Here is a 27,397-nt window from a genome sequence, read left to right on the forward strand (position 1 = left end):
CTCTACCTAAGACAATCTAATCCTCTAAGACAATTCAAATGATACTGATGGCACCATATGTTGGTATGGCCCGTCTTACCGATAATGGAATGGCACGACCTCCAGCACTTTCCTAATGAACAAAATTGTTTGCTCGTGAATTTCCACACCTTTGTCTACTTTTAACCTGGATATATTATCAGATATCATTCTGCATTATTCTCCCTTGATATAGGGCCGTAATGGGTACGTATCTGACTCAACTGACAATTGTGTACGTGTATCAGTAAAGACCTCAGGACTTACAAAAACAGCCGTCATGTCCCCCCCCCTCCCCCCCCCTCTTTCTCTCTCTCTCTCACTCTCACTATCTCTGTCTGTCTGTCTGTCTGTCTCCCTCCCTTGCTCTCGCTCTCTCTTTTCTTACACCTTTCATTGTGCCCTCCTTTTCTTTGACTGCACATTGTCTGCCCGTCTTCTCCATCCCCCCTGCCTCTTTGCATATTCCCCCTTCCCTCTCGGTCTCTGCGGTGAGGATTGGTGGTGACATTTGTGGAGGCGGCATTGGCTCTCTCGTCCCCAGAGAGCTGTGTGTCACTTGGCCGCTGGGATTTGAGTGAGTGACTGACCAGGAGATGTCAGCTGAGAGTGGCAACAGACAGGTGGGTTAAGGACTGCAGGAGTCCCAGAGAGACAATAACTCACTCCACAAAACAAAACAAAAGAGTTTGGCCGAAACATAAACTATAAAACTCTCAAAGGTAATTCAGAGTTACATTTAATAATTCAGAATTCACATTTTCTGTTTTGGTCATTACTGAATAGTTTTTGTAACTTAGTTGAGCAGTTGGTCGGCTCCCTGCAAATCGTACACATGCCGTGACTTGAGTCATATGTCAAAGTTGGATGTCAACAACCGCAGGACATACATGGAATATATTTGATATCCTGGTTGAGTTGGCATAGTGTGTGTGTGTGTGTGTGTCTGGAGGGGGGTCTCAGCTGCTACTGTCTACATACTAGATTACATTCAGTACAAGCTTGCCCTGAATCCCTAAATAAATCTTCCATCAAAAACAACCCTGAGGCGGATAATACTTTGTGACAGTTCTTTTTTACGATGATTCTCGGTTGGACAGTTTTACAGTTGGATGTGTTTAGATGTTCTATGGCCTAAAGCAAAAACATTTTCCTTTTAAGGATTACTACGCTATTAAGGCATCAGGGCTATTTGTACTCAGCTGTCTTTGAGTGATAATAACGAGCAGAACTTTCCCAGCGCACTTCCTACCCATGATGCCGTTCACCAGTCTGAGAGTTTATCTGGTGACCCATACCTCTGTTTTTCCCAGAAGTTGGAGCTGAGTTAACAATAGAAACTAGAACTTCAAAGCGCACACAGTTTAAGTTGGAAGCCATTCCTGTTTCCTGTGTGTTGTGTGGATTCCCTTGCGATGGATTATCGGCCTTTTGGTATCTGTAGAATAGCTGTTTAAAACTTGAGTGGATGATGATGATGATGATGAGGATGATGATGGTGATGATGATGATGATGATGATGATGATGATGCCAGGTTCATGTCCTTTGTGGTCTCTCTCTCTCTACACGTGTGAGGCATGCTTACAGATTCCCTGCCCGAAGCCACAAGATTGGTTGAAATATATATGAAAGTGAAAGGAATCCGGGATCCAGCTGTCCTGTCCTACTAGGGTAAAGCAGAACATCTGGGAGGAGACGGCACAGAGCCTGAGCTGCAAAATAAGAACTGTAAGGGCTGGAGTAGCGCTTTCCTAAAGTTTCATAATGACAATATTCTACAAAAGAATTGTCATTCGCACGAGAAATCCCCTTGTCAGTTTATACAGTGGCCAGTCCACAAGGTGTTGATTTGAAACCCCCTTCAGAAACTTTATACAGTCCATTTCTGCTGGCCTAGTGTGTGTTTGCCGATTGTGTGCTTACAGCTCTCCGCCGCCAGCAATCCGATTGGTCAAAACAAACTAACCCTAAACCTAACCCTAGTGAAGGAAAGTGAAACGCCCCGTTCAACCTGGATTGAAGTTGGTCTGCCATCAGACTTCAGATGTTAATCTGAAGTCTGATTCGTGAGCCTAAATGCCACCCATGTCCAGTGGCGGCCCCATCAATCTTTTGATGTGTTCAAACGTGTGATTTGTGAGATAAGTGAGTGAGGGTGAGCGCCGGGCGCAGTGCTACAGTAGCTCTCCATGGTGCTGAATGGCAGCAGCAGCACCCAACTGCCAACCCAGGGCTATGATGAATGACTCCCATCACAGAGACTGACGTGTACACTCCCACTAATGCACTGCCCTCTTAGTTCCCCAAGGCACAGACAGACACACACACACACACACACACACACACACACACACACACACACACAAACTCCCACATATCCCAAAATGTACTCTCTACAGACAGACAGAAATACACACACACACACACAAAACTCCCACACATCCCAAAATATGTACTATTTACAGACCTACACAAACACACACACACACACACGCACACACACACACACACACACACACACACTGACTGTTTCTCTCCATAGCCACTTCTTCAGCCCTTTCCACCAGGGTTATTTAATAAGTTAGCTGGAGTCAGAATGCCAAAAGTGTTGTTTCTGCCTTGTCTGCCCTCTGGTTCGTCCTCTTCAACCCACAAGACCTTCACACACAGCGGTTACTAGATTAAAGTGTAGGGGCCACATGGAATTTCAGGGGACCCATGGCCTTAAAGACATTGGGCTCAATTATCAGACAATTTATCTAGGATCAGTCACACACACACACCACACACACACACACACACACACACACACTGACACAGCAGATGCTCCTTGCTGCTTTCCAAGCTGTGATTTCAGTCCTCCTGGGACAAATGTGAAACACTTCAGGTGTACCTGAAGAAAACTATGTGTTTGTTTGTGTGTGTGTGTGTGTGTGTGTGTGTGTGTGAGTGTGTGTGTGTGTTTGGGGAGAGGGGGGTGTATCACAAGGGATTTGGCCTGTAAATGGAAGTCCAACCAACAAACTCTCTATCTCATCCTGTCCCCTCTCTTTGTCTCTCTCTCTCTCTCTCTCTCTCTCTCTCTCTCTCTCTCTCTCTCTCTCTCTCTCTCTCTCTCTCTCTCTCTTTCTCTGTCTCTGTATCTTGCACCTCTGCTAACACATTGCTGTATGTGTGTGTGTGTGTGTGTGTGTTTCCTCAAGACAGCAAATATCACTTGTGTGAAAATGCATTTGCAGGTATTTTAATCTTCACACGGGGCTCTTTGGCAAATGTCTTACCTCCCGGACCGGTCCTGCCCTGCTATCTCCACACCCCTTTCCCGTCGCCCCTCTCCACCCAGCACCTCAAAACAGCACTCAGACTGGCCGTGTCTCCCTCCCACCTGCTCTCCCCATCACAAGCCTGTCATCACAAACCAACATTGACAGTTCTGACCAGCTTCTGACCTGCCCAAGGGACAGAGAGAGAGAGAGAGAGAGAGAGAGAGAGAGAGAGAGGTTTAGGTGTGCATTGTGTCTCTTTCTGTCTGTGTTTCTTTCTCAGCCCTGATTACTGATGTCACAACACATATCAGACACCTTAGTTTAGGGCGACATATAGAAAACTACAAACTTTTTTTTGCAAGGTCTGGCCCTAAAGCAGAGAATAGGTGGAGAAAACACTCTGACTGCCGCAGCACCACCGCCGGGAAAACCACTTATCTCTACTTTACACACACACACACAAATACGCACACACGCTGAGACTGACTCCCTCATACACACACACACACACACACACACACACACTGGTAACTACAAACACATTCATGCAAACACACATTAAGATTTTTTCTTGAAACCGCACATGTTAAGTTCTGCATCCGTTTCAAGTATGAGGGCTCACTGATGGTATCATCAGTATACAGCGTGAGCGACTGAGAGACACAAATCGACTGAGGTATTAAGAGGCAGGGGCCCGCATCAAGCCATCTGATACGGGGCCATTAAAAAAAAGCTGCAGAGGAATATGATACGCTTTTATTCCCTTTCCTTAATGGAAATCCTGATGAGCGGTGGAAGTAGCAATATGTTGTAGAGAGACGGGGCTTTTGTAACCATTGATGGAATAGTTATTGGCTCATTTGGGCCAAAAGAACATAACAGCTCTGCGAGGGAAAGACTTTGCTCTTCAGTATATTCTCGGATAAGGCCGCAGATCAACAGTCCTTTTGTTTGCATGAGAGCCACCTGCTATGATGTTCGACTTTCATCATCTCCTTTTGTCTCCGCTCAGCTTATTGTTTCAAGGCTATCGAAAGCTAGCATCTAAAGTGCATTGTTATTCTTTTTGCAGAAAACGTTGCATGTTACCTATTCGAAACGTGGCCATACATGAAGATATATGCTAATTTAGCCAAGCAACAAAAGCCAACATAGTAGATTTATGATGATACCCCCTTAGACACACTCACATGCACGCATGCGCACACACACACAATGGCTGTGTTAAGCAAAATCCCATCCTAGTTTATTTGCAAAATTCTTGTAGAACAAAAAGTTTTGTAGAAAGTAATACATGAACGACGACATGGATGAAAATAACTGTCTAGCAGTTATTTTGCCCCTTTGGTTGGTCGGTACGTAGAGGAAGCCACAGGAGACTTTGCACTGTGGGCTTTTGATATTGACAGCAACTGTTGGCAAACAAACAGAGCGACTTGGCAGCCATTCTGCCTTCTGCTGGAAACAATATGTGTATGTTTGTGTGCGTGTGCATGTGCGTGCGTGCGCATGTGTGAGTTTGTTTGTTTGACAGATTGTTTCAATACTTTTTTTATATTTCCCGACTTTGTGAGAGTGACTGCTGAGGCAGCTCCATCAGCAGCAGGTAGGGGTGAGGGGTGTGGCCCAAGAGGGCGTGCAGCATGCAGGGGGAGTCCATCGGGGATTGAAACACCCTGGCTGCTAGACTAACCCAACCTTATAAGTTGTCAATCACTTGTCTTTCTAATCGATAAGTAACTCCCTCTGCCTCTCGCCGTTCTCTCTCATTCTCTGTATACAATGTATTGATCTTCTACAATGCTACACACATTACATAGCAGTATTTATTTTCTCTATTAAAGGTTGTAAACGGTTAGGAACGGTTTGTTCATGAATTCCAGAGGAAACCAAATGCAACAAACAAACCAGAGGGAAACCACTAAAGAGTATGAGTATTTTGGCCATCAAAGAAGGAAGGAACTATAATATCCTGTACATTGCATTCCCTTAGCCAGGAAGAGAAAAAACAAAGGTTGTCTCAATTTTGCTAGCTTTTTAAACAAGAACAAGTAAGACTGATTGTCTTTTGTTCATTTCATTTATATGGCTACGAATAAAATTTGTAGCCTGTCTCAACTGCTGTTTCAACATAACTTCTCCTCGAACTTCCATTCCTGCAGCAGCAGCCGAAACTTAAATCAAATCCCCACCACGTTTCAGTAGTAAATGTGAAACGAATGTCATTAGAAGCATTTCGGCAAATGTACCCTTTCCTATCAGAGCCATTCTCTAGTCTCAGAGATTTCTCTCTCTCCCTATCTCCCTCTCTCTCTCTCTCTCTCTCTCTCTCTCTCTCTATCTCTCTCTCTCTTTCCCGCTCATCCTCCCTGTCCCTCTCCCTCTCGTCCTCGCCCTCCCTCTCATCCTCCCCCTCCCTCCCTGACAGTACAGCCTCATTCTCGGAAGAAGACTGATCTAATATGTCCATTTTAATTGTGTTTTCTGTCTTCCCAGCTTCAGACACAATTGCTTTTGACTTGCAAATATTTCACGTCCGATGGACTTAATGACTTTTAAGAGACGCCCGTGGCATTCAGGGCGTGCCACCCCCCCCCCGCCTTTCTCCACTCTGAAAGGTTAATAGTCTCCCTGCATTGAATAACATGCTGGAGTGTGTACAATACTCCGTCACAAGCGAAGGTTAGGGCCCCGTCTCTCAGGGGGCCTTGTGTTGGGTCTGGGCAAGAATAATTCATTTCAGGCTGGGTTTGGACAGAAAATGATCACCACAACCTTGCCGGTTTTGTGGGCAAGTTTGATGAATTCCTTCACCACACTGAAAGTGCACCAACAATCGATTCCGCAATGTATACCTCAGGCGCTCACAGCTTTGTCGGTGAGTTGTTTTGACCGTTCGTTTATCCTGCTCGATTTTTCCTCCATTAGCTGTGGGATGGACATGTAGTTGGGAACATGAGCTGAACTAACACCCATCTGTTGTGGTCCAGAGAACCAACATGTATGGCTGAGTGGGTCTCTAGTTTTACAGGGAGTCAATGAGAGGATGTGATCTGCCAGCTGCTGCACACTTTAGCTTCTAGCCGCTACGGCTAACGAGTTAACATTTTATTTTCTCTCTCTCTCCCTCCCTCTCACTCCCTCTCTCTATCTCTTTCACTCTCTCTCTCTCTCTCTCTCTCTCTCTCTCTCCTTCTCTCTCTCCCTCTCTCTCTCTCCCACTCTCCCTCTCTCCTACTCTCTCTCCCTCTCTCGCTCCCGCTCTCTCTCTCTCTCCTCGTCATCCCAGGTACGGCGACATGGTCCCCAAGACGATCGCGGGGAAGATATTCGGCTCCATCTGTTCTCTAAGTGGGGTACTGGTGATTGCCCTGCCCGTTCCCGTCATCGTGTCCAACTTCAGCCGCATCTATCACCAGAACCAGAGAGCGGACAAGCGGCGGGCGCAGAAGATGCAGGTGAGCATGGTTTTATTCATACCACCGCCTGCAGCGTGACGCTGGGTCGGCACGCCGTCTGGACGCTCCAGACAGGGGAACCAGACACCTCCCCCCCCCTCCCCCCAAAGAGGAGTGTTTCACAGGGCTTCACTGGTCATACTGCAAACTGGCTGGCAAACAGGCTGTGTGTGTGAGGTGCGTTGACTCATGCTGGTGTAGAGGAAAGAAACATCATGAGGCATGCTTCACCACCCACCTTGAACCTTGTTTCCATGAGCCATACTCAAACTGTGAAGGAGTGTGTTCGCATTCGCTGTTAGGTGTCTCAGTTGATCCAATCACACACGAGCAGATTTCTAAAATGTTGTACAATCCGTTCAGCAACAACACAAACAACCTTCATATGACCCCATCTACGCCAGCCCTTTCAGACACTATCTCGATTTATTTGATTCTAAGATACAGGTCTGCACAAGGCCAATGTTACAGCTTTATAGTATGGTGAGCAGCAGGCCCCTGGACAATGTTAACCGCTGAGGAAAAAGCTTAGACATGGCATAGTTTCCATGACATTCATAAGCAACATTGCAGCCAGAGTAGATGTAAGCTTTAGGTTGCATAAATATATTAAACTTACAATGTTAGGCTTACACTTTGCATGAACCAACATTGCATATCACTTACACACTCACACACACACACACACACACACACACACACACACATATGCATGTTTGGTTAAAGTGTGCAAATGCCAAACCCATCTCGTGCTAAACTGATACAACACTGTAGTCACTGTGGGTGGAGTATTGAACGTGACCACAGCACGACGTAACACTCGACCTCGTCATACCGGATGAGCCATCTCTGAATGTTTGCCTGTTTCTTTTGGCCATCTCTGTGGACGGTGTGGAACTATCTCTAGTGTTACAGGGCTCTTAATTAGCCATGTAATCGAATCGCCTGGAGAAACCACCAGGCCTCACACATCACAGCAGGGGGCCAGGCCAGTGATGCGTTTTTTTACACTGTTTCTCAACCGCTCTCACTCACACACCTAATGCTGTTAGCACGAGCACCGCCTCCTGAATACTCATTCATATATTCCATTTCTTGATGAGAACTTGATGGGGTGTGAACAGAAACTTCCCCCAGAAATGAGCCAATTTGAGCGCACAAAGTTGGCCTTTTGATCCCCTAATCACTTCTGCATTGGCACTCCCATCCGTGATGGACTGGCACCTGTTGTACAAAACGTTGAATCTTACATCTCTAAGACGACGGATCGGCGAGTGTATTTGGTAAACGTCCAGGTTTTTAGAGCTTTCCGGGGAGACTTGAGGATGTGGTGTGTGTTTTGTATCTACGAGGACACTCTGAGAGGAGGGAGTCTGGCGTAACCACTGGCCAGTGTGTTTAGTCACTCCGGCGGTGCGTAGCAACACATGCAAATGGTTTGTTTTTTTTAAAAGGCCAAATGTGATTGGTAGTGGTGTGTCCTTGAGCCAAGCAGTGCAGCTGCATCACCGGGTATGAATGCATCGTTTGGCTGCTAGTCCCAGTCCAAGGGAGGGAGCGCGCCAGCCTGTGCTATGTCAGGGGATGTTGAATGTGTCGTCTCCTGGGAAGGCATTAGGCAAATTATGATGTTGTTCGTTTAGAGCTTGGGACACTTAAACAGCATTTATATGTTCAGTGTGTGTTGTTCTCTCAGTCCCTTTCTCCACCAGTCCACCACACCTTCCTTCCTCTTTTTTTCCCCTTCGATAACGCATTCATTTCGTTCATCTATTTTCCTTTTAATCATGTTTATTTTCTGCACGTCCATTTCGGCATTCATTCATTTATTATGGCCCACTCTATCTCTCTTTCTCTCTCTCTCTCTCTCTCTCTCTCTCTCTCACACTTGCTCTTTCTCGCTCTCGCTCTCTCCCTCTGTCTCTAATTACAGTCATTAATCTCAATGCCAGGGCACAGGCTGTAGTAAACCTGTTCCAAGTGCTCGTGGTTCATCTGTGGTGTTGACCACCGCTGGCCAAGTCTTAACTATGCCTAACCTTGTGCAGTGATCACGGTGCACACAGTACACCTCACACAGGGAAACACCCCCTGGGTTCACAATGTGTGTGTGTGTGTGTGTGTGTGTGCGTGTGTGTGCGTGTGTGTGTGTGTGTGTGTGTGTGTGTGTGTGTGTGTGTGTGTGTGTGTGTGTGTGTGTGTGTGTGTGTGTGTGTGTGCGTGCGTGCGTGCGTGTGTGTGTGTGTGTGTGTGTATGTGTGTGTGTTAGGGGGGAGATACACCAAAAGAACATTATGTAGATTACCTGTTTCAAAGGGGTGGAACAGGTGAGCTGTAGTGGATTGTGTGTGTGTGTGTGTGTGTGTGTGTGTGTGTGTGTGTGTGTGTGTGTGTGTGTGTGTGTGTGTGTGTGTTGAGGTAGATAGGTAAAGGGGGTTAAGGAGGAAGGTGAATGCAAGGAGGGTGTGAATGTGGAGGAAGGTTAGAATACAACAGGGGGGGGCTGGAGGGCATGCGTGTGCTAATGTTTTGTTCTTTCCTGAAATAGCTTTCACCCAAATGAGCAGTTGGCTAAAAGGAAGACCAGTGAATGTGTGTGTGTGTGTGTGTGTGTGTGTGTGTGTGTGTGTGTGTGTGTGTGTGTGTGTGTGTGTATGTGTGTGTGTGTGTGTGTGTGCGTGCGTGTGTATGCATGTGTGTGTGTGTGTGTGTGTGTGTGTGTGTGTGTGTGTGTGTGTGCGTGCGTGTGTATGCATGTGTGCGCGTGTGTGTGTGTGTGTGTGTGTGTGTGTGTGTTTCTCACCTTGTTTGCTATCTGTTTAGACCTGACCTTGGTCTGGTCTACCTTCCGACGTGTTCCTATGTCTACACAGACTGCAATGCACCATCCCAAGCAGCATCCTGTCCACAATTCCCTGACCCTCTCTAAGCCAACTTCTGACTACCCTTCATTTTCAACACTTAGTTTGAAAATGTGAAGCTCCTTGAAAAGCACTTTAATAAAAGACTTCCCTTATTGTGCATTATGGAGCAAATTTTTACTACAATTCCAGTAGATAGTTGATCTTCTACAGGCTCTGAGCAGAGCCTTAACGTTTCCTTTATCAACACATAAAAAAACATTGACAGTTGCTTAATGGATCTGCCATTCAATTTCATTCATAATTTTTCGCCGGAAGATTGATCCCATTTTAATATTTCCACTGGCTTGTTTTATTAATATTGATATACCGGAAATGATAATAAAACCAAGATAATGGCAGGACCAGGTTCATTTTCGACAAAATGTTTTACTGTGATTAGTGATCGGTTCAATGAAGATTTAATTATTTTATGAGCCAGTTAGTGGTAAAGCAATGGACCATTTCATCAGCTCTTCCTTTCACACTATGCATTATAGCCTTTCAAACTGCCGCTTTGTGGCCCATGTGTTCCAAGTTCCCAACGGACAATCAAGAAGCATAGGACATTCGCCAAACTCACTGCAAATGGACGGAGTGTATATAATCGACGATTCATTAACCTTTCATCTTGTTCTCTCCCTCAGCGCTTCTGTCACGGCCAATGACAGCTCGCGATGCTTAATGTTCCCGCCACCAAAGACATAAAGTGTTCAGGCGTGCCCTATTATTCAACGCCCCATTAGGACCCACTATGTAGCGCACATTGTTCTTTAATGTTACCAAACTTTAATGACACGTGACATTCTCAACCGTTAAACTGGACCATTAAGGTAAGTGGTTCCCTCCCGTTGGGGTTGGAACCCCACTTTGAGTTGTAGGAGATTGCCACACAAGCTTTGATGATTTTATATATTTTCTTAAGGTCAATTTGACGTCCTGTAGTATGGACTAATTCATAGCCACGAGCAAACTACTACTCAGCACTTAGTGTGTGTAGTGGAGCGATGTGATTACCTTCATCAGGACGTTGATATTACCGGCAATGTTGGTCGGGAAAATTGTTGGTCGGGAAAATACAATTAATTTGGAAGCAGATGCACCAAAGTTCAGGTATAGTCCCGCAAACATTCTCAGAGCTAGGAATGTGGTCACGGCCCCTGCCATGTCGAGAACCACTGATTTAACACGAGCCACTGGAGCGTCACTCTGAGCAAGATATCATAATTGATTCGATATAGTGAATCTTCTATGCTTGTTTACAATAACAGCCTTAATCGGTTGGGAAGAATAATGTGTTGTTTTATGAGGAAATAGAAGGAGCTTCTCTGGGTGCGTGAGGCAGGGGAGTGTGGAGCGACGATCACAGCGGAAAACAAAGGCTGATCAGGAAAGGGGTGACACATTAGTATTTCCAGCACATCGGATCTGCCTTTCCTTTTTCTCCCCCTGTCCTCTCCTTGCCTTTCCCCTTCTGTCCACATTCCTCTCATCCTCTCATTGGCATCTCCTCTACTTTATCCTCTGCCCCTCCGCCCTTTCCTGATCCATCCTCCTCTTCCTCCCATTCTGTCTGCCTCCATCTTCATCCCGGCGGTCTAATCGTTAGTTGTGCTGCACTCCCATCACAATTAGGCACCGTCCATCTGGGTAGCAGTCAAGAGAAAGCCCAGGTCTATCCATCTATCTCTCTATACCGCCCCCCTTTACACTCTCAGACACATCATCTATACCAAATACCCATGATGCTTCATACCTGCAGGCAAGCCACTGCAGCTCATCCCTATGCTGGAACAGAGGTTACACATCAGTGAGTTTATCGCTCCATATGTACTTGAGAATTCACTCAGATACCTCTAATGGCAAACTTTTGAATCGTGCTCCAGGGCGAACAAACAGTTCTCGATAAGACCGATATGTCCTGTTTCACAACCCTGGTTACAACCTGTGTTTGGCACAGCTGTGAAAGGTCCCCCCCCCTTTCCCCTACCACCCACACACCAACCGGGTTTTGGATAAAGGGTTTTGATTCGCTGGAGCCCTCTGGCGGACAGCACCATGAGCTCAGGACAGCATACTGTTCTCCAGAGACCCACCGCTCTTTAGAGTGGATCACCACTCTAAAGAGAGCACGCCATCATCAGACAGCAGGACAGACGGCTGCATCTTTTCTGTATTAAAAGCAGGTCAAAGTTGGGGAATCCCGGGAGAATCTGCTGTGAACAGCAGGTTTTCTTTCATGTACATTTTTTTTCAGGTTTTTCTGGTCCTCTCCACCTTGAAGTCCTGGACCAGGATAGATGCCCTGGTACACTGACACTGAATCACACGGAGACACTTGTTGAACAAAAAAGGCCACATGCTCATGCATAATTAACATGAAGAGGGGTCTGTGTAAGACTAAGCTATTAACATAAATAATCATTATTTAATTATGAGGTGGACTTTTCAAGTCACAACGCCTCTCTCAGTGCCCTGCGACCAACATTTGTACGGTACGGTAGGGCTGGGCAATAATTTGATTACGATTATTAATTGCGATAAAACTCACATTGATTACGACGATAAGCTTTCACCATAAATTCTCGATATGGAAATTAAATAAAACACACAAAAAAAGTGCCGATATCGATTTACATAACAGCCAATCACACAGCAGAAATAAACGCAATAGCCAGTCAGATTGCAGTTTTTGCCGTTCATGTCTAAGTACACGCCCATTTCCTGGTGCGACATGTATGTTTGAGCTTCCAGGGGTAAGGAAAGAGGATAAGACTTTGGCGACTGAAAAAGATAAAATGAGTGAAACAACGGAGGGTGAAGAGACGAACACGGATGTTGCAAGTGAACCTGCATTATCCTCCGTAGATGAAGTTGTAGATAAAAAAGGTTACACAACGTCCATTATATTGAAGTGGTTTGGATATCTAAAAAGTGATGAAGCAAACTATAAGGCCGTCTGTAAACTATGCCGTCAGTCGGTGCCAACACGAATAGGAAACACAGCTAATTTATTTCAACATCTGAAAACATACCATCCCAGTGACCACACAGAAAGTTTGAATATGCGTGCAACAACAAGTTTTGCCCGCCGTCCTACCGCTGCTGTCAGAAGCGCGAGCGGGGCTGTTTCAAAACAGCAGTCTATCGTATCATCTTTTGCGGCAGTTGCACCGCATGAAAAACAATCAAATCCACTTGTTGATCCACTTGTTTACTTTTTATGTATTGGTTGTGCCTCTCTACAAGATTTAAGATGTCCAAAGGAGTTCAATGTGATAGAAGTCAGAGCTTTTATTGTTATTTACATTATTTTCAATAGGTTACAAGGCAAGCTATCTTATATTGTTTTGTTAGGGGCAGATAAAACAAATGTGTGAAGTTAAATGTTTATATTTAAATGTGATTCAATGTTCTCTTATCACAAATATGCTAATAAACAACATTGTATTTGAACTAATTTTAACTAATTTAACTAATGAACACTCTGGTTTATTCAGGCTTCATCAAATTATATATCGTGATTATTATCAATATCGATCAATACAGAAAAAATAATTGTGATAATATTTTTTGCCATATTGTCCAGCCCTACGGTACGGTATTACCTGTCTGTTGTTACATTAGGCATGAGGTCTTGCCCTGCTCTGTTTCTTTTTCTGTCCTTTATCCTTTCGTCTTTGTTTCGGACCAAGGTCTGTAGGTCAGGGGAGATCACCCACACACACCCATCTACACACAAACACACACATAACCACAGACACACTGTGACCTTTGTCTCCGGCTGGTGTTTTTTTTCCCCCTCTCCTGGACAATCAATAAAGCAATCAGTACTTGGTAAGACGAACACGTCTAATACAGAGAGAAGATTAAGACGGTTTGGTTCTGTCCTGAACTCTGTTCAACCTCAATAACAGGTGCCTGCTAGTGTTTACTTCACTGGTGGTGTACCCTTGAAGGGGAGGAACCCAGGCTTGGCAAATGTATTGCTTTCTCCCTTCCCTCCCCCTTCCGCTTCTCTCTCTCTGTGCATTGTGGAAGAGTGGTAGGCCTGTGCAAGTCAGCTCCCCACTGCTGAGGAAGCCGGACGTAAGCCACAGTTTGACTGTTTTAAGATTAGACTGACTTATAATCAATGCTTGACTCACTGGCTTCCCGACGGACCTCCATGCTGGCCTTTCTTCTTTCAAATGCCCGCAGAGATCTCTCTCTCGCTCTCTTTCTATCGCTGTCTCTTGCACTCTCTCTCTCTCTCTCTATCTCTCTCTCGCGCACGCTCTCATGTGCTCTCTCTGCTTGTCTCTCTGTCTCTTGCTCCATCTCTCTCTGTCTGTATTCTCTCGCTCTCTCTTGCTCTTTATTTCTCTTTCTCCCTGTCTCTATCGTTTTCTCTCCGTCCCTAACTCTCTCTCTCTCTCTCTCCCTCTCCATCTCCCTCTCTACATACAGTATCGCATGTATGTGGTTGGCAGAGATTTATTCAAATTTTAACTTCTGAAAAACTCTGGTTGCTATTACTGTAAGCACTGCTCTTGCTGGTGCATCCTGATCAATACAAAGGGTGTGAAGACCAACCATCTGCCACATCTGCAGATCCATATCCCTCTTAATTATATTAGCTAGAGTTTGGCCTTCATTGCCAATTTCAACAAAATAATGAAAGCAATGGAAAGCTAAATCATAGCTTGTGTGTGTGTGAGTGTTTGTGTGTTTGTGTTTGTGAAGTAGAAACTGTGTCTGTTCTGTAATTGTTACTCTTTGTCAGAATGCGTGTGCTGCCATCCAGAATAATCCTGGGTGTTTGTGTGTGTGTGTGTGTGTGTGTGTGTGTGTGTGTGTGTGTGTGTGTGTGTGTGTGTGTTTGTGTGTTAATTGAAAATCTCTTTCTCTTGTGTATTCTCAATGATGCTTGGCCAGCAGCACTACTGGCTGAAGTTTGTGGCTACCCAGCATTGCCTGAGAGCACAGGTCTGAGACCCCGGGTCCCCTTAGCCCCCAAGTATCTATCAGCACAAGTAGATTAAATCTGGCGGGATATGTTCTTAACACTTCCTCCATTACCCCTGTGCTGCCTGGCAACTGTAACCACGAGAACAGGAACCAAGAGTCTCTTGTTTGCACACTTACCCCAGAGGGGCAATAGGATTGGTCGAGCTGAAAGCCAGATACGTTAAGAGGCTTTCCCACAGGATTCTGGGAAAACTGTGCCAGCATGAAGGACTATAGGTGGCGGAAGTGTAAGGGCGGAAGACCGCAGGAAAAAGAGAGGGATAATGTCAGTGGATAACCGATAATTACTTAAGGACGGCAGTTGCCTAAACCAGGCAACTTTGTGCAGTTGTAAAGATGAACCACTCTGTGTGTCCCTTGTCCATGTGTCTGTTTGTCTCTCTGTATAACCCAGCCTTTAAAGCCTGGTAAATCCTGGCCTTAGCTCTGCTTTTCCTTTAGGCGTAACGCCTAAGAATCCCCAAGCGTAACCAAGAGTTAGCAGAGCCCAGGTCAATTTGCATGGCCTCTCGTTTAAGTGGAACTCAAATAGAGAGATGGGCCGAATTTGCATTCATTACCATATTCGAGCGGTCTCAGAGTGGAAGCCATCAGCCATCAAAACCCTGCTGATGTATGGTGGTCCATGTTGATATATGTAGATTAAAGTGTGTGGCCATAAACACACACACATACACACACACACACACACACGGGTGGCTCATGCCAATCTGACACACACTGACACACACACACCAACAAATGTGCTCAGCTTGCTTGGAACCTCGACGGAGGTGCTACTAAAAAAAGTACCAGGTACCTGGTACCACGTCATTTTTTTGGCGATGATTTTTGGGAAAATGCAAAAAAAGGCTGGCCAAGTCGAGGCGAGTTGTCTGTCGGTGGAAAAGGGGCAAATGAAGACCGTCCTGGTCACGACTTTGGAACACAATCCATAAAGTTTTGAGCTGCTGAAGGCAATTGTAACAACATATAATATTGTCTTGCAATGAGGGGAGACACTCATTTCTTTGTTGCTCCTCCTATTGTACTGTTTTTTTCTATTTGTTCAACTCAGACCCTCTTTCGGAGGAGCAAAGGAACAGTGAGTGAAAGCAACAGAGAGAGACGATGCATCAGCCTTGCATCAGCCCTGGCAGTGCTTGTTGGATTACTCCAACAAGAACACACTGGCATTGGCAAAACCCATTATGGGGCCTGAACATTACATGTTAATTATTTTCATTTCTTGATGGAATCAAACAGAGGCGTTGCATCAAGGCAAGGTCTACGTTAGGAACAGAGTGATAGATGAACCCGAGATAGAAGCAATACCATTTTAAATACAGAGCAAAGCGTTGATGCCCCATGAAATTCACATTACATCAAACCGCTCACTACTCCTATAGTGAGCAGTTTGATGTAATGTGACTCCTAACTGCAAACTGCCAGATGAGTTTGGAGTTGAATGTCAGACCTGTCACCTTTGTGTCAGAGTGAAACCTTGTTGTGACTAATGCCTACGTCTCCATGGTTTGTTGCCTTTTGCAGAAAGCACGGCTGGCCAGGATACGGATATCCAAGACGGGCAGCTCCAGCGGCTTCCTCCAAAGCAAGCGCAACGGCCTCTTCAACGACCCGCTAGAACTCACGGTGAGACCGCCGGACAGAGCACCGAGAACACCCGCCGTGCACCGTCCCTTCACCTACTCCCACTCACATAGCCTCTCCTCCCACTCTCACACCCTCTCCTCCCACGCTCCCACTCAGACACCCTCCCCTTATGAACTCACACCCTCTCATCACACATTTTGGTGAGGCTCAACAACGCATTCCTGCACTGCTCATTGACTATAGGTTTCTTCGGCGGCCGTCCTCACTGGCAGGGCGATCACAGTGGGCCCCCTATTGGTCATCTCTCCCCCGGACCCTTTGTGATTATTTCAGGCGGCGTCTTGTCGGGGGCATTCAGTGTGATCTCATTAGATGCGTGTCATCATAATGGGAACATCTTAAGTTGGTCTGAGAAATGGGCCCGAGGCAGGGGAGCAGCAGAGTAATGTAAACCCAACTCGTGGATCTTGGTGTTTTACCAAAGTGCTGCATTATTAAATGGCTGACATGGTGCAAAAAAAAAACCAAGTGCTCTGCTCTCCAGTTATCGCTCTCAATTTGTCTTTCCTTACCCACTTTCTCTCTCTCTCAACTCTTATCTGACTCTATTTCTAATGCATTTCTATTTACCCCTCTTTTTTTTATTATCTTCTGCATCCGTTTATCGTGGTGTTACAGACTCATCTGTCCTTTTCCTCCTTCCTTGGTCTCTATCCACCGCTTTGTTTTTCTCTGTATTACCTCCCTGTTTTCTTTCTCTCTCTCTCTCGCTCTCTCTCTCTAGCTCCTCTCTATCTTTCACTCTCTCTCTCTCTAGCTCCTCTCTATCTTTCACTCTCACTCTCTCTCTCGCGTGCGCAACTCTCTTGCTCCCCTTCTCATCTAAACACAAATAACCAGGAGACAAAGTCAGTGAGTTCAGCTACTCAATATTATCATACTCCACACTGAAAATCAATGTCATTCAACATACCGCATTTTTGCATTCCTCTCCTATAAAAGGTCACATTTTCCATCCTGTTAGTGTTAACACATTTTTTTGCCCTTTTATGTTCTTGTTGTTGCACTGTTTATCTATCAATTTCAAATGAACCACTTTACTTCCGACTGCATTATTTATATTGATTCCCCGGCATTAAACATTTATTGAGATCAATTCTGAGGTTACAATGCACAAAAAAAACATATTTACAATAGCCAACTCTTGCATTGTGTCATGATTCTTTCAAGGTTCCCCGATAAACATGAACGCAGTTTTCAGTGTGCTGTAAACAGTGTTTCAGTGGTCCAGCAGAGCTATCTATGGGCTCGTTTTTTTTCCCTTCTCTTTAATGCTGGGCTCTGTTTGATGCTGGCCATCTGGCCTGTTGATCTATACTGGGGCCACAGTCATACTGCTGACGTGAGGATCCCGTCATAGCTAGCCGGGGGCTTCAGGGCACAAATAACAAAAAAAAACATCTGTGCCTCACCGCTCTGCAGCTTTACACACAGGTTAAGTGTGGATGAAGAACCCTGGTCATCAACACTAGAATAACAGTACCCGCTCAGCAGAGAGTCCGTCAGCGCCCCGTTTAGTGCCGTTTAACGCTTCAGCTCAACCACATGTCAACTAGAACACTTTAAAGGTGACATCTTATACCACCAGGTTTGACTGTGATTAGCCGTTACATGCCGTTTTGAAAATCTGCCTCTTCTGACATCACGAGTGGGCGTGTCCACCTAGATGTATGACGGATAGATAAGTTGCTACAGTCCACTGGGTAGGCTGGTAGACGGATCTATCCAGCATACAAACACATTGGTCTTGGTGTTGGTGGTTGGGTGGTGCTGCTGGTGGTCTTGAAGGTCTTGGTAGCGGTGGTGGTGGTGCTGCTGCCAGTGGTCTTGGTGGTGGCAGTGGTGGTGGTTGGGTGGTGCTGCTGGTGGTGGTGGTGGTTGGGTGGTGCTGCCGGTGGTCTTGGTGGTGGCAGTGGTGGTGGTGGTGGTGGTGGTTGGGTGGTGCTGCCGGTGGTCTTGGTGATGGCGGTGGTGGTGGTTGTAGTGGTGGTGGTTGGGTGGTGCTGCCGGTGGTCTTGGTGGTGGCGGCGGTGGTGGTGGTGGTTATAGTGGTGGTGGTGGTAGTGGTTGTGGTGGTTGGGTGGAGCAGACCAGAGCGGCATTGTATGGCGCTTTGTGTTGCATAAACAGGTCAGTCACCGCTGGGAGATGGGGGAAGACAGCATAAAGTGTTGATGATGACTGATGCAAGCCGTTGAAAGCCCAGACGTCAGGCGGTGTAACACTGGCATCCATGGCAGCCCCAGAGCGCAAAGAGAGAGAGACTAGAGATGTTCCAGTGGCTATATTGTTCACTCGGGTGTGTATACACAGCCCAGGCGCGATTCTGCTTTTATGGAAGGATGTTTTTTTTTGTGTTTTTTGCCATAAATCTTCTTCTGAGCATTATAAACACCACTTGAAGGCGCGATTATTTCAAAGGCTAGCGTGGCGTCTGATGCAACAGCAACAACCACAGATTGTTAAGAGTGTGGAGATTAAAACACCCGTATCCCCGCAAACACTGGTCGATTTGAGTCCGCCACGTTTTGTCTTCTTGTGCCCTTAGAAAACAAAAATAAGTCCAACTCCACAAGTTGGGGTTTGTGTTTTGCTTATTCCAGGATGATTTCATAACAATATTCCCAAAAAATGGGTATTGAACATACATACACACAGAAACACACACACACACACACACACACATACACACACACACACACACACACTCACTGACACAGCACCCTTTATGGTTATGCAATGGATAGAAAAACCACATACCGTATCGAGACAAATAGACTTTAAGATTTGAACAGACGCACCGGTCTCCATCTCCGCGGCTGGCGGGGCTGTTTGTTCTGCCTGCCATGCTTGGTGCGGGGGTCACAGGACGACATCATCCCACGGCCCACTCCCTCTCTGACTCACCTCACTGCATCCAGGAAATGGCTCTCATATCCACGAACGCCACAGACCTACAAATAGCTCCCCACACCTCGATCTCACACACACACACACACGCGCGCGCGCGCACACACACACACACACACACACACACACACACACACACATACACACACACATAACCACACATACACACGCACGCACACACACATTCACACATATACATGTGCTTGCAAACAAAAACCCAACGACACACACACATTATCACACAAACACACACCCACACATACACAGTCATACAAGTTTTTTCCATGTTGTTTGTAAACGGCGGGAACTGGTATGTATTTATAGACTCAGAATGCTAATGTAATGCACTGTCTTCAAAGCCATGGCCTGCAGCTTTGGGGGTAGAGTAATGTTTAACTTAGTGTGTTGAAGTGTTCATGGTGTGTGTGTGTGTGTGTGTGTGTGTGTGTGTGTGTGTGTGTGTATGTGTGTGTGGTGGTGCGGTCCCGCTGGCTGCCCTATATGTAGAACAGTACCTGTACCTGAATACCATGAATACATAGTAATCCACTTCCCCTCTCTCTCCCTGTCCCTCTCCTGTTGTCTCTCTCTCTCCTCCTGAAGCAAATACCTTACAAGATGAACCTTTCAGAACAGGTACTGGGTCAGAAGCCTGTCACACACAACTCTCTCACACACACACACACACCGTCCTGCACAAGAACACTTTACGGTTGATTTCAGTGTGTGATGTCCCTTAACCTCTCACTTCCTTTCTATCTACGTTTGTGTTTGTCTGCGTGCGTGTGTGCGCGTGTGTGTGTTTATGGTCACAGGGTTCCATCGAAGACGAGCAGCAGCTCAGCAAGTCCACCTCTCTGTTAGAGAGCCAGCACCACCACCTGCTGCACTGCTTGGAGAAAACCACTGTGAGCGCACACACACTAACATATGTACACACACATGCACGTCTGTGTATATGCACACACACACACACACACACACACACACACACACGTACACCTACACACATGCACACACCCATACACACACACACACACACACACACGTACACATACACGTACACGTACACACTCATGCACACACACACACGCATACATACACACACGGATAGACAATTTTAGTACACAATGGAATAATGGAAATGTATTGTCACTTTTGTTAAGCTCTGCAATGGGGTGGAAAAAATTATAACTGTATAAACTATATATTCATAATCTGTGTCAGTAGTTACCAAAATATGCACAATAAACCGGCCCAGCACAGCATAGCATGATGTATGGTACATTGTGTTACCCACGGACTGCGCTGGAACACTGCCAGCATTCTTTTTAGTTTACGGTTCAAGATGCATCAGAGACGCGCTACGTTAGGCAGCTATCACGCCCCAGCATTACTCCCACTATAGAACATAATGATGCACTTATGGTCTAATAGACAGAGACACGCACGCACACACACACACACACACACACACACACACACACATGTGGACACACACACATGCCTGCCTACTGCATATACAATATGAATTCCTTCCACTGCATATCAGCACAAACTGAACATGGACAGCATAAATTGTAATGTAAGAATCAGCAGAGCAAAAACTCACAGGACTATGGAGGAAAATATATTCAATGGCAAGACTAAAAGCTTATTAAGGCTTCTGTGTGTTGGTGTAAGTGTGTGTGTGTGGGGGGGGGCACAAAACTATGATCCCATAAAATGGGATTTTGTTCCTTACTTAATGCTTATGATCCTCGTTTCTCTCTCTCTCTCTCTCTCTCTCTCTCTCTCTCTCCCTCCAGAACCATGAGTTTGTAAACGAACAATGCTACCAGCAGAGCTATCTAGAGGCGGGTCAGAACTACCAGTCTCGAAGCCCCTCCCTCTCCAGCCAAGAGGGCATGACAGGCACCTGCTGCACCCGCCGCAGCAAGAAGCGACACTCGCCTCTACCCAACTCCAGCGTGCCCGCGGGTCTGACGCATCCCCTGGCACACCCACACACACATCAACACGCCTTGCAGGAGCTGAGCACCATACATATCCAGCCCCACACCACCAGGTGAGATCAGAGGAGATGAAGCAGCACATCGCTTTGAATGCATACTCTGTGATGTGAAATGAACCAGCAGAGTGCTTTGAACAGTTTCATTTGTTAGATATTTACCTCTGTACCTCTGGAAGACGGTCATTATTAAGTCATTTTGCAGACGGTTTTACCCCTAAAGGAACCTTGATTTCCAGTCTCTGTTGGCCAAGAGGGCCTGGAGAAAGACCCTAACAGTTTGGGCGGGCCAACCACATTCAGTGGTGGTGCTTGAGCTGTGATTGGCCGGATTGGGAGGGAATGGATAGCTCAATGGACAATGGCTCAATGGCTGACTGCAAACACACATTCAAATGCAAATAGGATGAGGTAGCTAAACCGGTAAAAGCACCGCATTGGGTCAGAAGCACTGCAAAGTTAGATGCAGACCATTGGGGTTCAAACCCAGTACCTTTCCACTGAGAGTCAAACATCCTAGCCGCATTATCCTGCACCACCGCCCACTATAAGGCACTGTTTGGTTTTGTTTGAGATATTCTGACTTTGACAAACTTTAACTGAAGTCTTTGATTAAGTGACAGATGAGTAGTGCATGCACTTTAAATGCCTGCCTGGACTTCAATGTTGTTTATGATGGCTGCTATGGATGATCTGGGACTGTTGGTTTTTGTTTGTGCTTTTGAAGTTGTTGTGTCTGTGCTGTACCACAAATTGCCTCTTTGAGGACATTCAAGTATTTCGAAGTCTAAGGCCCAGTCCCATTTCTCTCCCCTTAACAAGAACTCTTGCTTTTTGCTCTTAGCTGCAAGTCAGCGCCCGAGCTGGCTAGCGTTCAATGGTTGATTTTAAGCACTCTCCCTTGCTCCTTTTAAGTATGAGGACACCCTACCCCTTCACAGGAACGTGCAAAATATAGGGCTAGGGCTCAAATCTAGGGGAAGGGGGAGAATTGGGACAGGGCCTAAGTCTAAGCAGTCGCTTACTCAACACCAAAATTGGCCGGGCTGGAGTCCAATTCAACCCATCCACCTAGAATCCTACAGGAAGCCTCATGTCAATTCTCTTCTTCTTCTTCTTCTGTTCCCGCCACAGTCGCTCCAGCCTCAACATGCGCCTGGAAGAGCAACAACCGCTCAACTGCCAGAGTGGGGGCAAGGTCACCACGGCGATCATCAGCATTCCGACGCCGCCGGCGGCAAACAGCCCGGAGGGGGACGCACAGCCGCCGGCGGTCCCCACCCACCAGAACATTGTCAAGGTGTCCGCGCTGTGAAGACTGAGCCTGGCTCACACGGGTCACGCAGACTCAGGAGGACGGGATGACATTAGAATAAAAATGACTCTGAAATAAGACTAGGAGAAGCTCATTCGGAGGCCCAAATCTGACCAAGGTGGAGACTGCCATCTGCTGGACATGTAGTACAATGACATGCACATCCTGTGCGGATGGAGGACAATTTTTAGATACAGTCTGTTCTCGGTTGGTTGAGGCCGGCTTGTGCGTGTGCGTGTGCGTGTGCGTGTGTGTGTGTGTGTGTGTGTGTGTGTGTGCGTGAGTGTGCGTGTGTGTGTAGTTGTCGAGAAGCAGCAAACCTGTTTGATTTGGGATTCTGGCAGAGGGGTGTGTGAGAGATGTGTATGTAGTGTGTCATTGTGCACATAGCACCTTTAATGATTTGGTTTCCGTTTAAAAAAATAAATATATATATATATATGTTTTTTCTAGAAGATGATAACAGGAAAAAGCTATTGAAAAAACCTCTGAAAAAAAGAATAGACTTAGAAGCAGACTATGAGAAACTTTTCCACCGACATAACTTTTGGTATGATGTGTCATTCCGGTCTACTAAGCTTTTGATGGATGAGTTATGCCACCATTTCCTTTGAGATGAAATATTACATCAATACGATATCCACTCGGGCGAAAAAAAATATGATTCAAAAGAGGTGAAACTCATGAAGAAGTTTCATACGTATGCTTTCATGAATGTATGCTGGGGAGATGAATTGTGATCAATCTTGTGGCTCGAAGGTGTGTGTGTGTGTGTGGGTATGGGTGATTGTCTATGTTTTGTCAGTGTATGTGTGTGTGCATGTGAGTGTGTCAGGCACACATGTATCCTTTGTGTGTAAGATATCAGAGACGTGAGTACTTCTGGAAGTTTCTCTGGCTCATGGTACAGTTTATTTGACTAGCTGCCACTCTGAACGGTTCATTGTACACGTATCTGTCCAAAATTCTCAGCTACAAGCCTTTTTACACAAAATGTGCCTGTTTAGTTTGAGCCAATAAAAAAGGGATCTATTTATCTTACCTTCTTATTTAATTTTTCTTTTGCTGACTTTTCTCGGCCTTCGCAGTGCCACGGACCTCAACAGTACCCAATTCTCTTATAAGCAAACCAAAAATATGGTACAAGTTCAACTAAAGCCACCACTATTGAATAAAAGCACAAGGTGTTTGCTGAGAATTTCCGACATTGAACTGTCCTGAGCCTGGATTCTTTTGTGAATATTGTTAATAGAATATTTTGTAATATTTGGCCATCATCTGGCAGACCAGTGAAGCTGTCCTCTTGTTCTCTCGCTCTCTCACTCGTTCTCTTCTGCTCTTTCTCTTGTTGTTGCCCTGTCCCCCCCCTCTCCCTGCCCCCTGTCCTGTGTGATAACGGTATGCTTTGCGTAGGTGTTCTAGACGTCGATCGTTCCTCAAGAGTAAGCAGGCATTTGTTTTGTTTTGTTTACTTTTTATTTTGCCCAGAATTGTTAAGTATGTGTATACTATGTGGTTAGCAAACTCAGTTTGTGATTTCTTTCTGTTTTGTTCTCAGTGTCTCCAGAGAATTGTCTTAATTCCTCACTGGGTTTTTTTTGTTTTTTTTTGTTTGTGAAGAACTTGAAGCCTCGGTCGGGCTGTTGTCATGGCGACCACAGGGAGGAGGGAAGGGGAAGGCACGGTAGAAGGCGGATGATCCCTCAAAAGCTCCCCTCTGCTCCGGAGTACATGGTGTGTGTGTGTGTGTGTGTGTGTGTGCATGCATGTGTGTATGTTCTGTACGGTGTTCAGTGTACAGGCTTGTATCCCTGCACCACCGCCATGTGGCTAGACCAGCATTTACTCAGTCTCCCCCCAGCCCCCACCCCCCGCCCCCCACACCCCCCCGAATTGAACCTTGACCCCAATGTCGTTCTACTGTCTGAACTTCAATCCTCAGAGTCTTGGGGGTCCGCAGCCACACCCCAGAAACAGGCCGATACCGTCATTACTAACTAAACTTCAACGACATTCGCCCATTGGGCCCCTTGGCGTTACAAGTACACACCCATCATGGTGGTGATGCGGACGCGGGACTGATAGCATACAGTTTACATGTAAGGGGTCTCTCCTGGCTTTGTGTTGTGCAGAAGTGGACTCATAGAATAGACCACCAATGCAATGAGTCAAACATTTAAACAATCATCAGAGGGCTAGCCTTAATGTAAACATTGTACACATAGTAGTCAAATGATCAAGTGAACTTTTTCCCCAACATCAATGAAAACAAGCACAGGCCGGTGGGTCCGCTTACAGAGCACATGAGCTTTATTATTAACAACAGAACCGGGTGGATCCACCTCCCCATCTGCTGGCTTAGGCCGCGCGTCGTCACCGGAGCAGCGCTCCCCGTCTGTCGGGTTCTCGTCTCAACAGCAGTGGCTTAAAGGCCTCTTTTTTATGTTCTGCACGCCGCAATACAGATTTATTTCAGCCTTAGTGCAGTCGGTTTTTGTCCCCCCACCCCCCCCTTCGATTTCTTTTCGAGCAGAAAGGAGGTCTCTGTGGTCGTGTTTGGTTGTCTGTTCCCTTCCCTTCCACCTGTCGCCTTCCCCTCCTTCGATCGCCCTCTTCCTCGTTCTCGACGCTCTGTGTCGTATCTTTTTCTCCTTTTACTTTTCCCGCTGCTTTTTCTCTCCTGACCCATTGTTGTTGAGGTAACTGCTGTCGTATTTTGTCAGGTGTTGGATATTATTTATGACCTTGTCTTGTGTCCCAACTGTGAAACGCCTGATAAAACATATATATCTGCCATAAATACATATTCTGTGAGCTCTATTTAATGTTATACTGTCAACAAGTCCACAACTGTGTGTGTGTGTGTGTGTGTGTGTGTGTGTGTGTGTGTGTGTGTGTGTGTGTGTGTGTGTGTGTGTGCGCGCGAACCTCAGAACAGCAGCCACTCTGTCTCAGTAGAAGAGGTGAAAACTAAACTACACGTTAAGTCAATACATACAGTGAATAAAAAAACGGGTCATTCAGCCCTTCCGCGGAAAGATAGACAGCGAGGAGAGGATCTTGCTGAGCTCGGAGCGGAACTGCCGGGTCACCATGGTGTAGATGAGCGGGTCTACAGCGGCCGGCACGCTGGTCAGCACCATGGCGGACGTCTCCAGCTCCACTGCCAGCTGCAGGGGGCGAGCAACAAGCCCGCAGAGCAACAGTTAGGGATTTGAAAAGAGAGGTTTCAGCATCACACAGAAGGGACCTACAATATGTTTTATCATAAACAGAAGGCAAACTTAGATTGAAGTGTACTTGAAAAAAAGGCTGGATTGAAAATAATGATTCCTAACAAGCTATAGTAACGGAGGGTGACACTACTCACTGAGTTGGTGTTCTGCCACGAGGTGATTTTCATCAGCAGGGTCACCACCATGGGCACCCAGAACAGAGTGAACACGATGATGATGTACCCGAAGCGCTGCGCCAGCTTCCCCTCCATCCGTTTCTTCCCGCGCTCTCTCGCCAGGGGCGTAAGGATACACACCGCTCCGGCGATCTCCGAAAGGGGCCTCCGCAGGGGCTTCCCCTTGGAGGCGCTGCCGATCCGGGACGGCCTTACCTCGGCCACGGTGATCAGACGGGTGGCCGGCGGCTTGCTGCTGGACGCAGGCCGACACATCGCCGGGAGCAGCTTGAGGTGATGGGGCTGATGACGAGTACGACGAGGAGCTGGTCCCGGTTCTGAAGCCGCGGAGCTGAACCACCTCCACACCTGCTTCGTCGTTGGCCTCAGCTGGATCCCGTTGTCGAAGACTCGCTTTCGGTGTTGCCGGACGACTTTGAATATTCGCGCGTAGTAAATGACGATCAGGGTCAAGGAGAAACCCCACACAGGCACCAGGACATAGGCCCCGAACGGATCCGTGGATCGGGGAGTCTCAACGGGCACGTGTCCCCAGGGGTACCGGCGGCAGAGCATGTGATACAGCTCCTGTTTGGAGAGAGCCAGGGAGACGACGGCCAGGAGGACCCCGCAGACCCAGATGGACGGGATCCACATGCACACCCGGATCTTCCTCCGCTGCGTCCGGAAAGGGAAGGCGATGGCTTGGTACCGCTCCACGCTGATGCTGACCAGCGTGAGGAGCTGCACGCAGCTGCAGAGCGCGTAGGAGAAGCGCTGCACGGCGCACAGGGACACGGACACCTCCAGGTGTCTCCCGTAGCTGAGGAAGGAGAAGAGGAAGAGCGGCGTGTCCACGGAGCACTTCAGCAGGTCGCTGGCCGCCAGGCTGACCAGCAGCGCGTTGTTGGAGGTCTGGAGGTTCTGGTTTCTGAACACCACCCAGCACACCAACAGGTTGGCGGGCAAGCCCAGGACGAATGTGAGCGTGAGGATGACGCAGTTGAGCACCAGGAACACGGGGTTCACCTCGCTGTCCTGCTGCGAGGCGGTTTCGTTCCAACAAGTGTGCGAAGCCATAGTTAGGCTATTTCATCATCGCATTTTTATTTTTCCTTTATAAATTAAGTGATACCTACATGTCCACAATTAGTGAAATAGCCGGCAGTCCTAACTGATGAGCAGATCAATTCATGATGACGCTTATCCGGAGTGTTAAAACAAGTTGAAGAAACCAAAGACAGCTGGGTCTCCGGTGTTCCGTCCCATCACCCCTGCCCCGAACAGAGACGGTACAACTACCTGGTGGTGCTTTACACTTTGGCGCACCCCCTGATATAACCAAAGGCGCTCAAGGGCGCACGGCAGCCAGACACTGATTGGGTGAAGTGTGGGGTAGCGCTGATTAGCCGCGTGTTCAGGGCGCACTCGAGTGTTCTCCAGTCTGACCTTGATCGAAGATGT

The 27,397-nt window shown here is 46.8% G+C and overlaps 2 protein-coding genes across 2 annotated transcripts in view; one reads left to right on the top strand and one right to left on the bottom strand.

Annotated features, from left to right (window-relative positions):
- The window catches only part of kcnd3 (potassium voltage-gated channel, Shal-related subfamily, member 3), a gene marked incomplete at both ends in the record, with an annotated part of 89,041 nt that extends 66,499 nt beyond the window's left edge, over positions 1-22,542 (top strand). Inside the window, 6 exons of the mRNA XM_084479045.1 lie at positions 6,575-6,743; positions 16,184-16,285; positions 19,820-19,852; positions 20,032-20,124; positions 21,025-21,284; positions 22,362-22,542. Coding sequence (XP_084335171.1) covers positions 6,575-6,743; positions 16,184-16,285; positions 19,820-19,852; positions 20,032-20,124; positions 21,025-21,284; positions 22,362-22,542 — 838 coding nt within the window. The remainder of the gene's footprint in view (positions 1-6,574; positions 6,744-16,183; positions 16,286-19,819; positions 19,853-20,031; positions 20,125-21,024; positions 21,285-22,361) is intronic.
- A 3,020-nt stretch (positions 22,543-25,562) lies between these two features.
- Positions 25,563-27,013, bottom strand: LOC311359792 (D(2) dopamine receptor-like; the record flags this gene model as incomplete). Its single annotated transcript, XM_084479830.1, has 2 exons — positions 25,563-25,712; positions 25,913-27,013. 2 exons carry the CDS (start codon positions 27,011-27,013, stop codon positions 25,563-25,565), a joined length of 1,251 nt encoding a protein of 416 aa, XP_084335956.1.
- Positions 27,014-27,397: the final 384 nt, after the last annotated feature.

The sequence above is a fragment of the Micromesistius poutassou genome (genome assembly GCF_964030765.1).
Source record: "Micromesistius poutassou genome assembly, chromosome: 15".
NCBI lineage: Eukaryota > Metazoa > Chordata > Actinopteri > Gadiformes > Gadidae > Micromesistius > Micromesistius poutassou.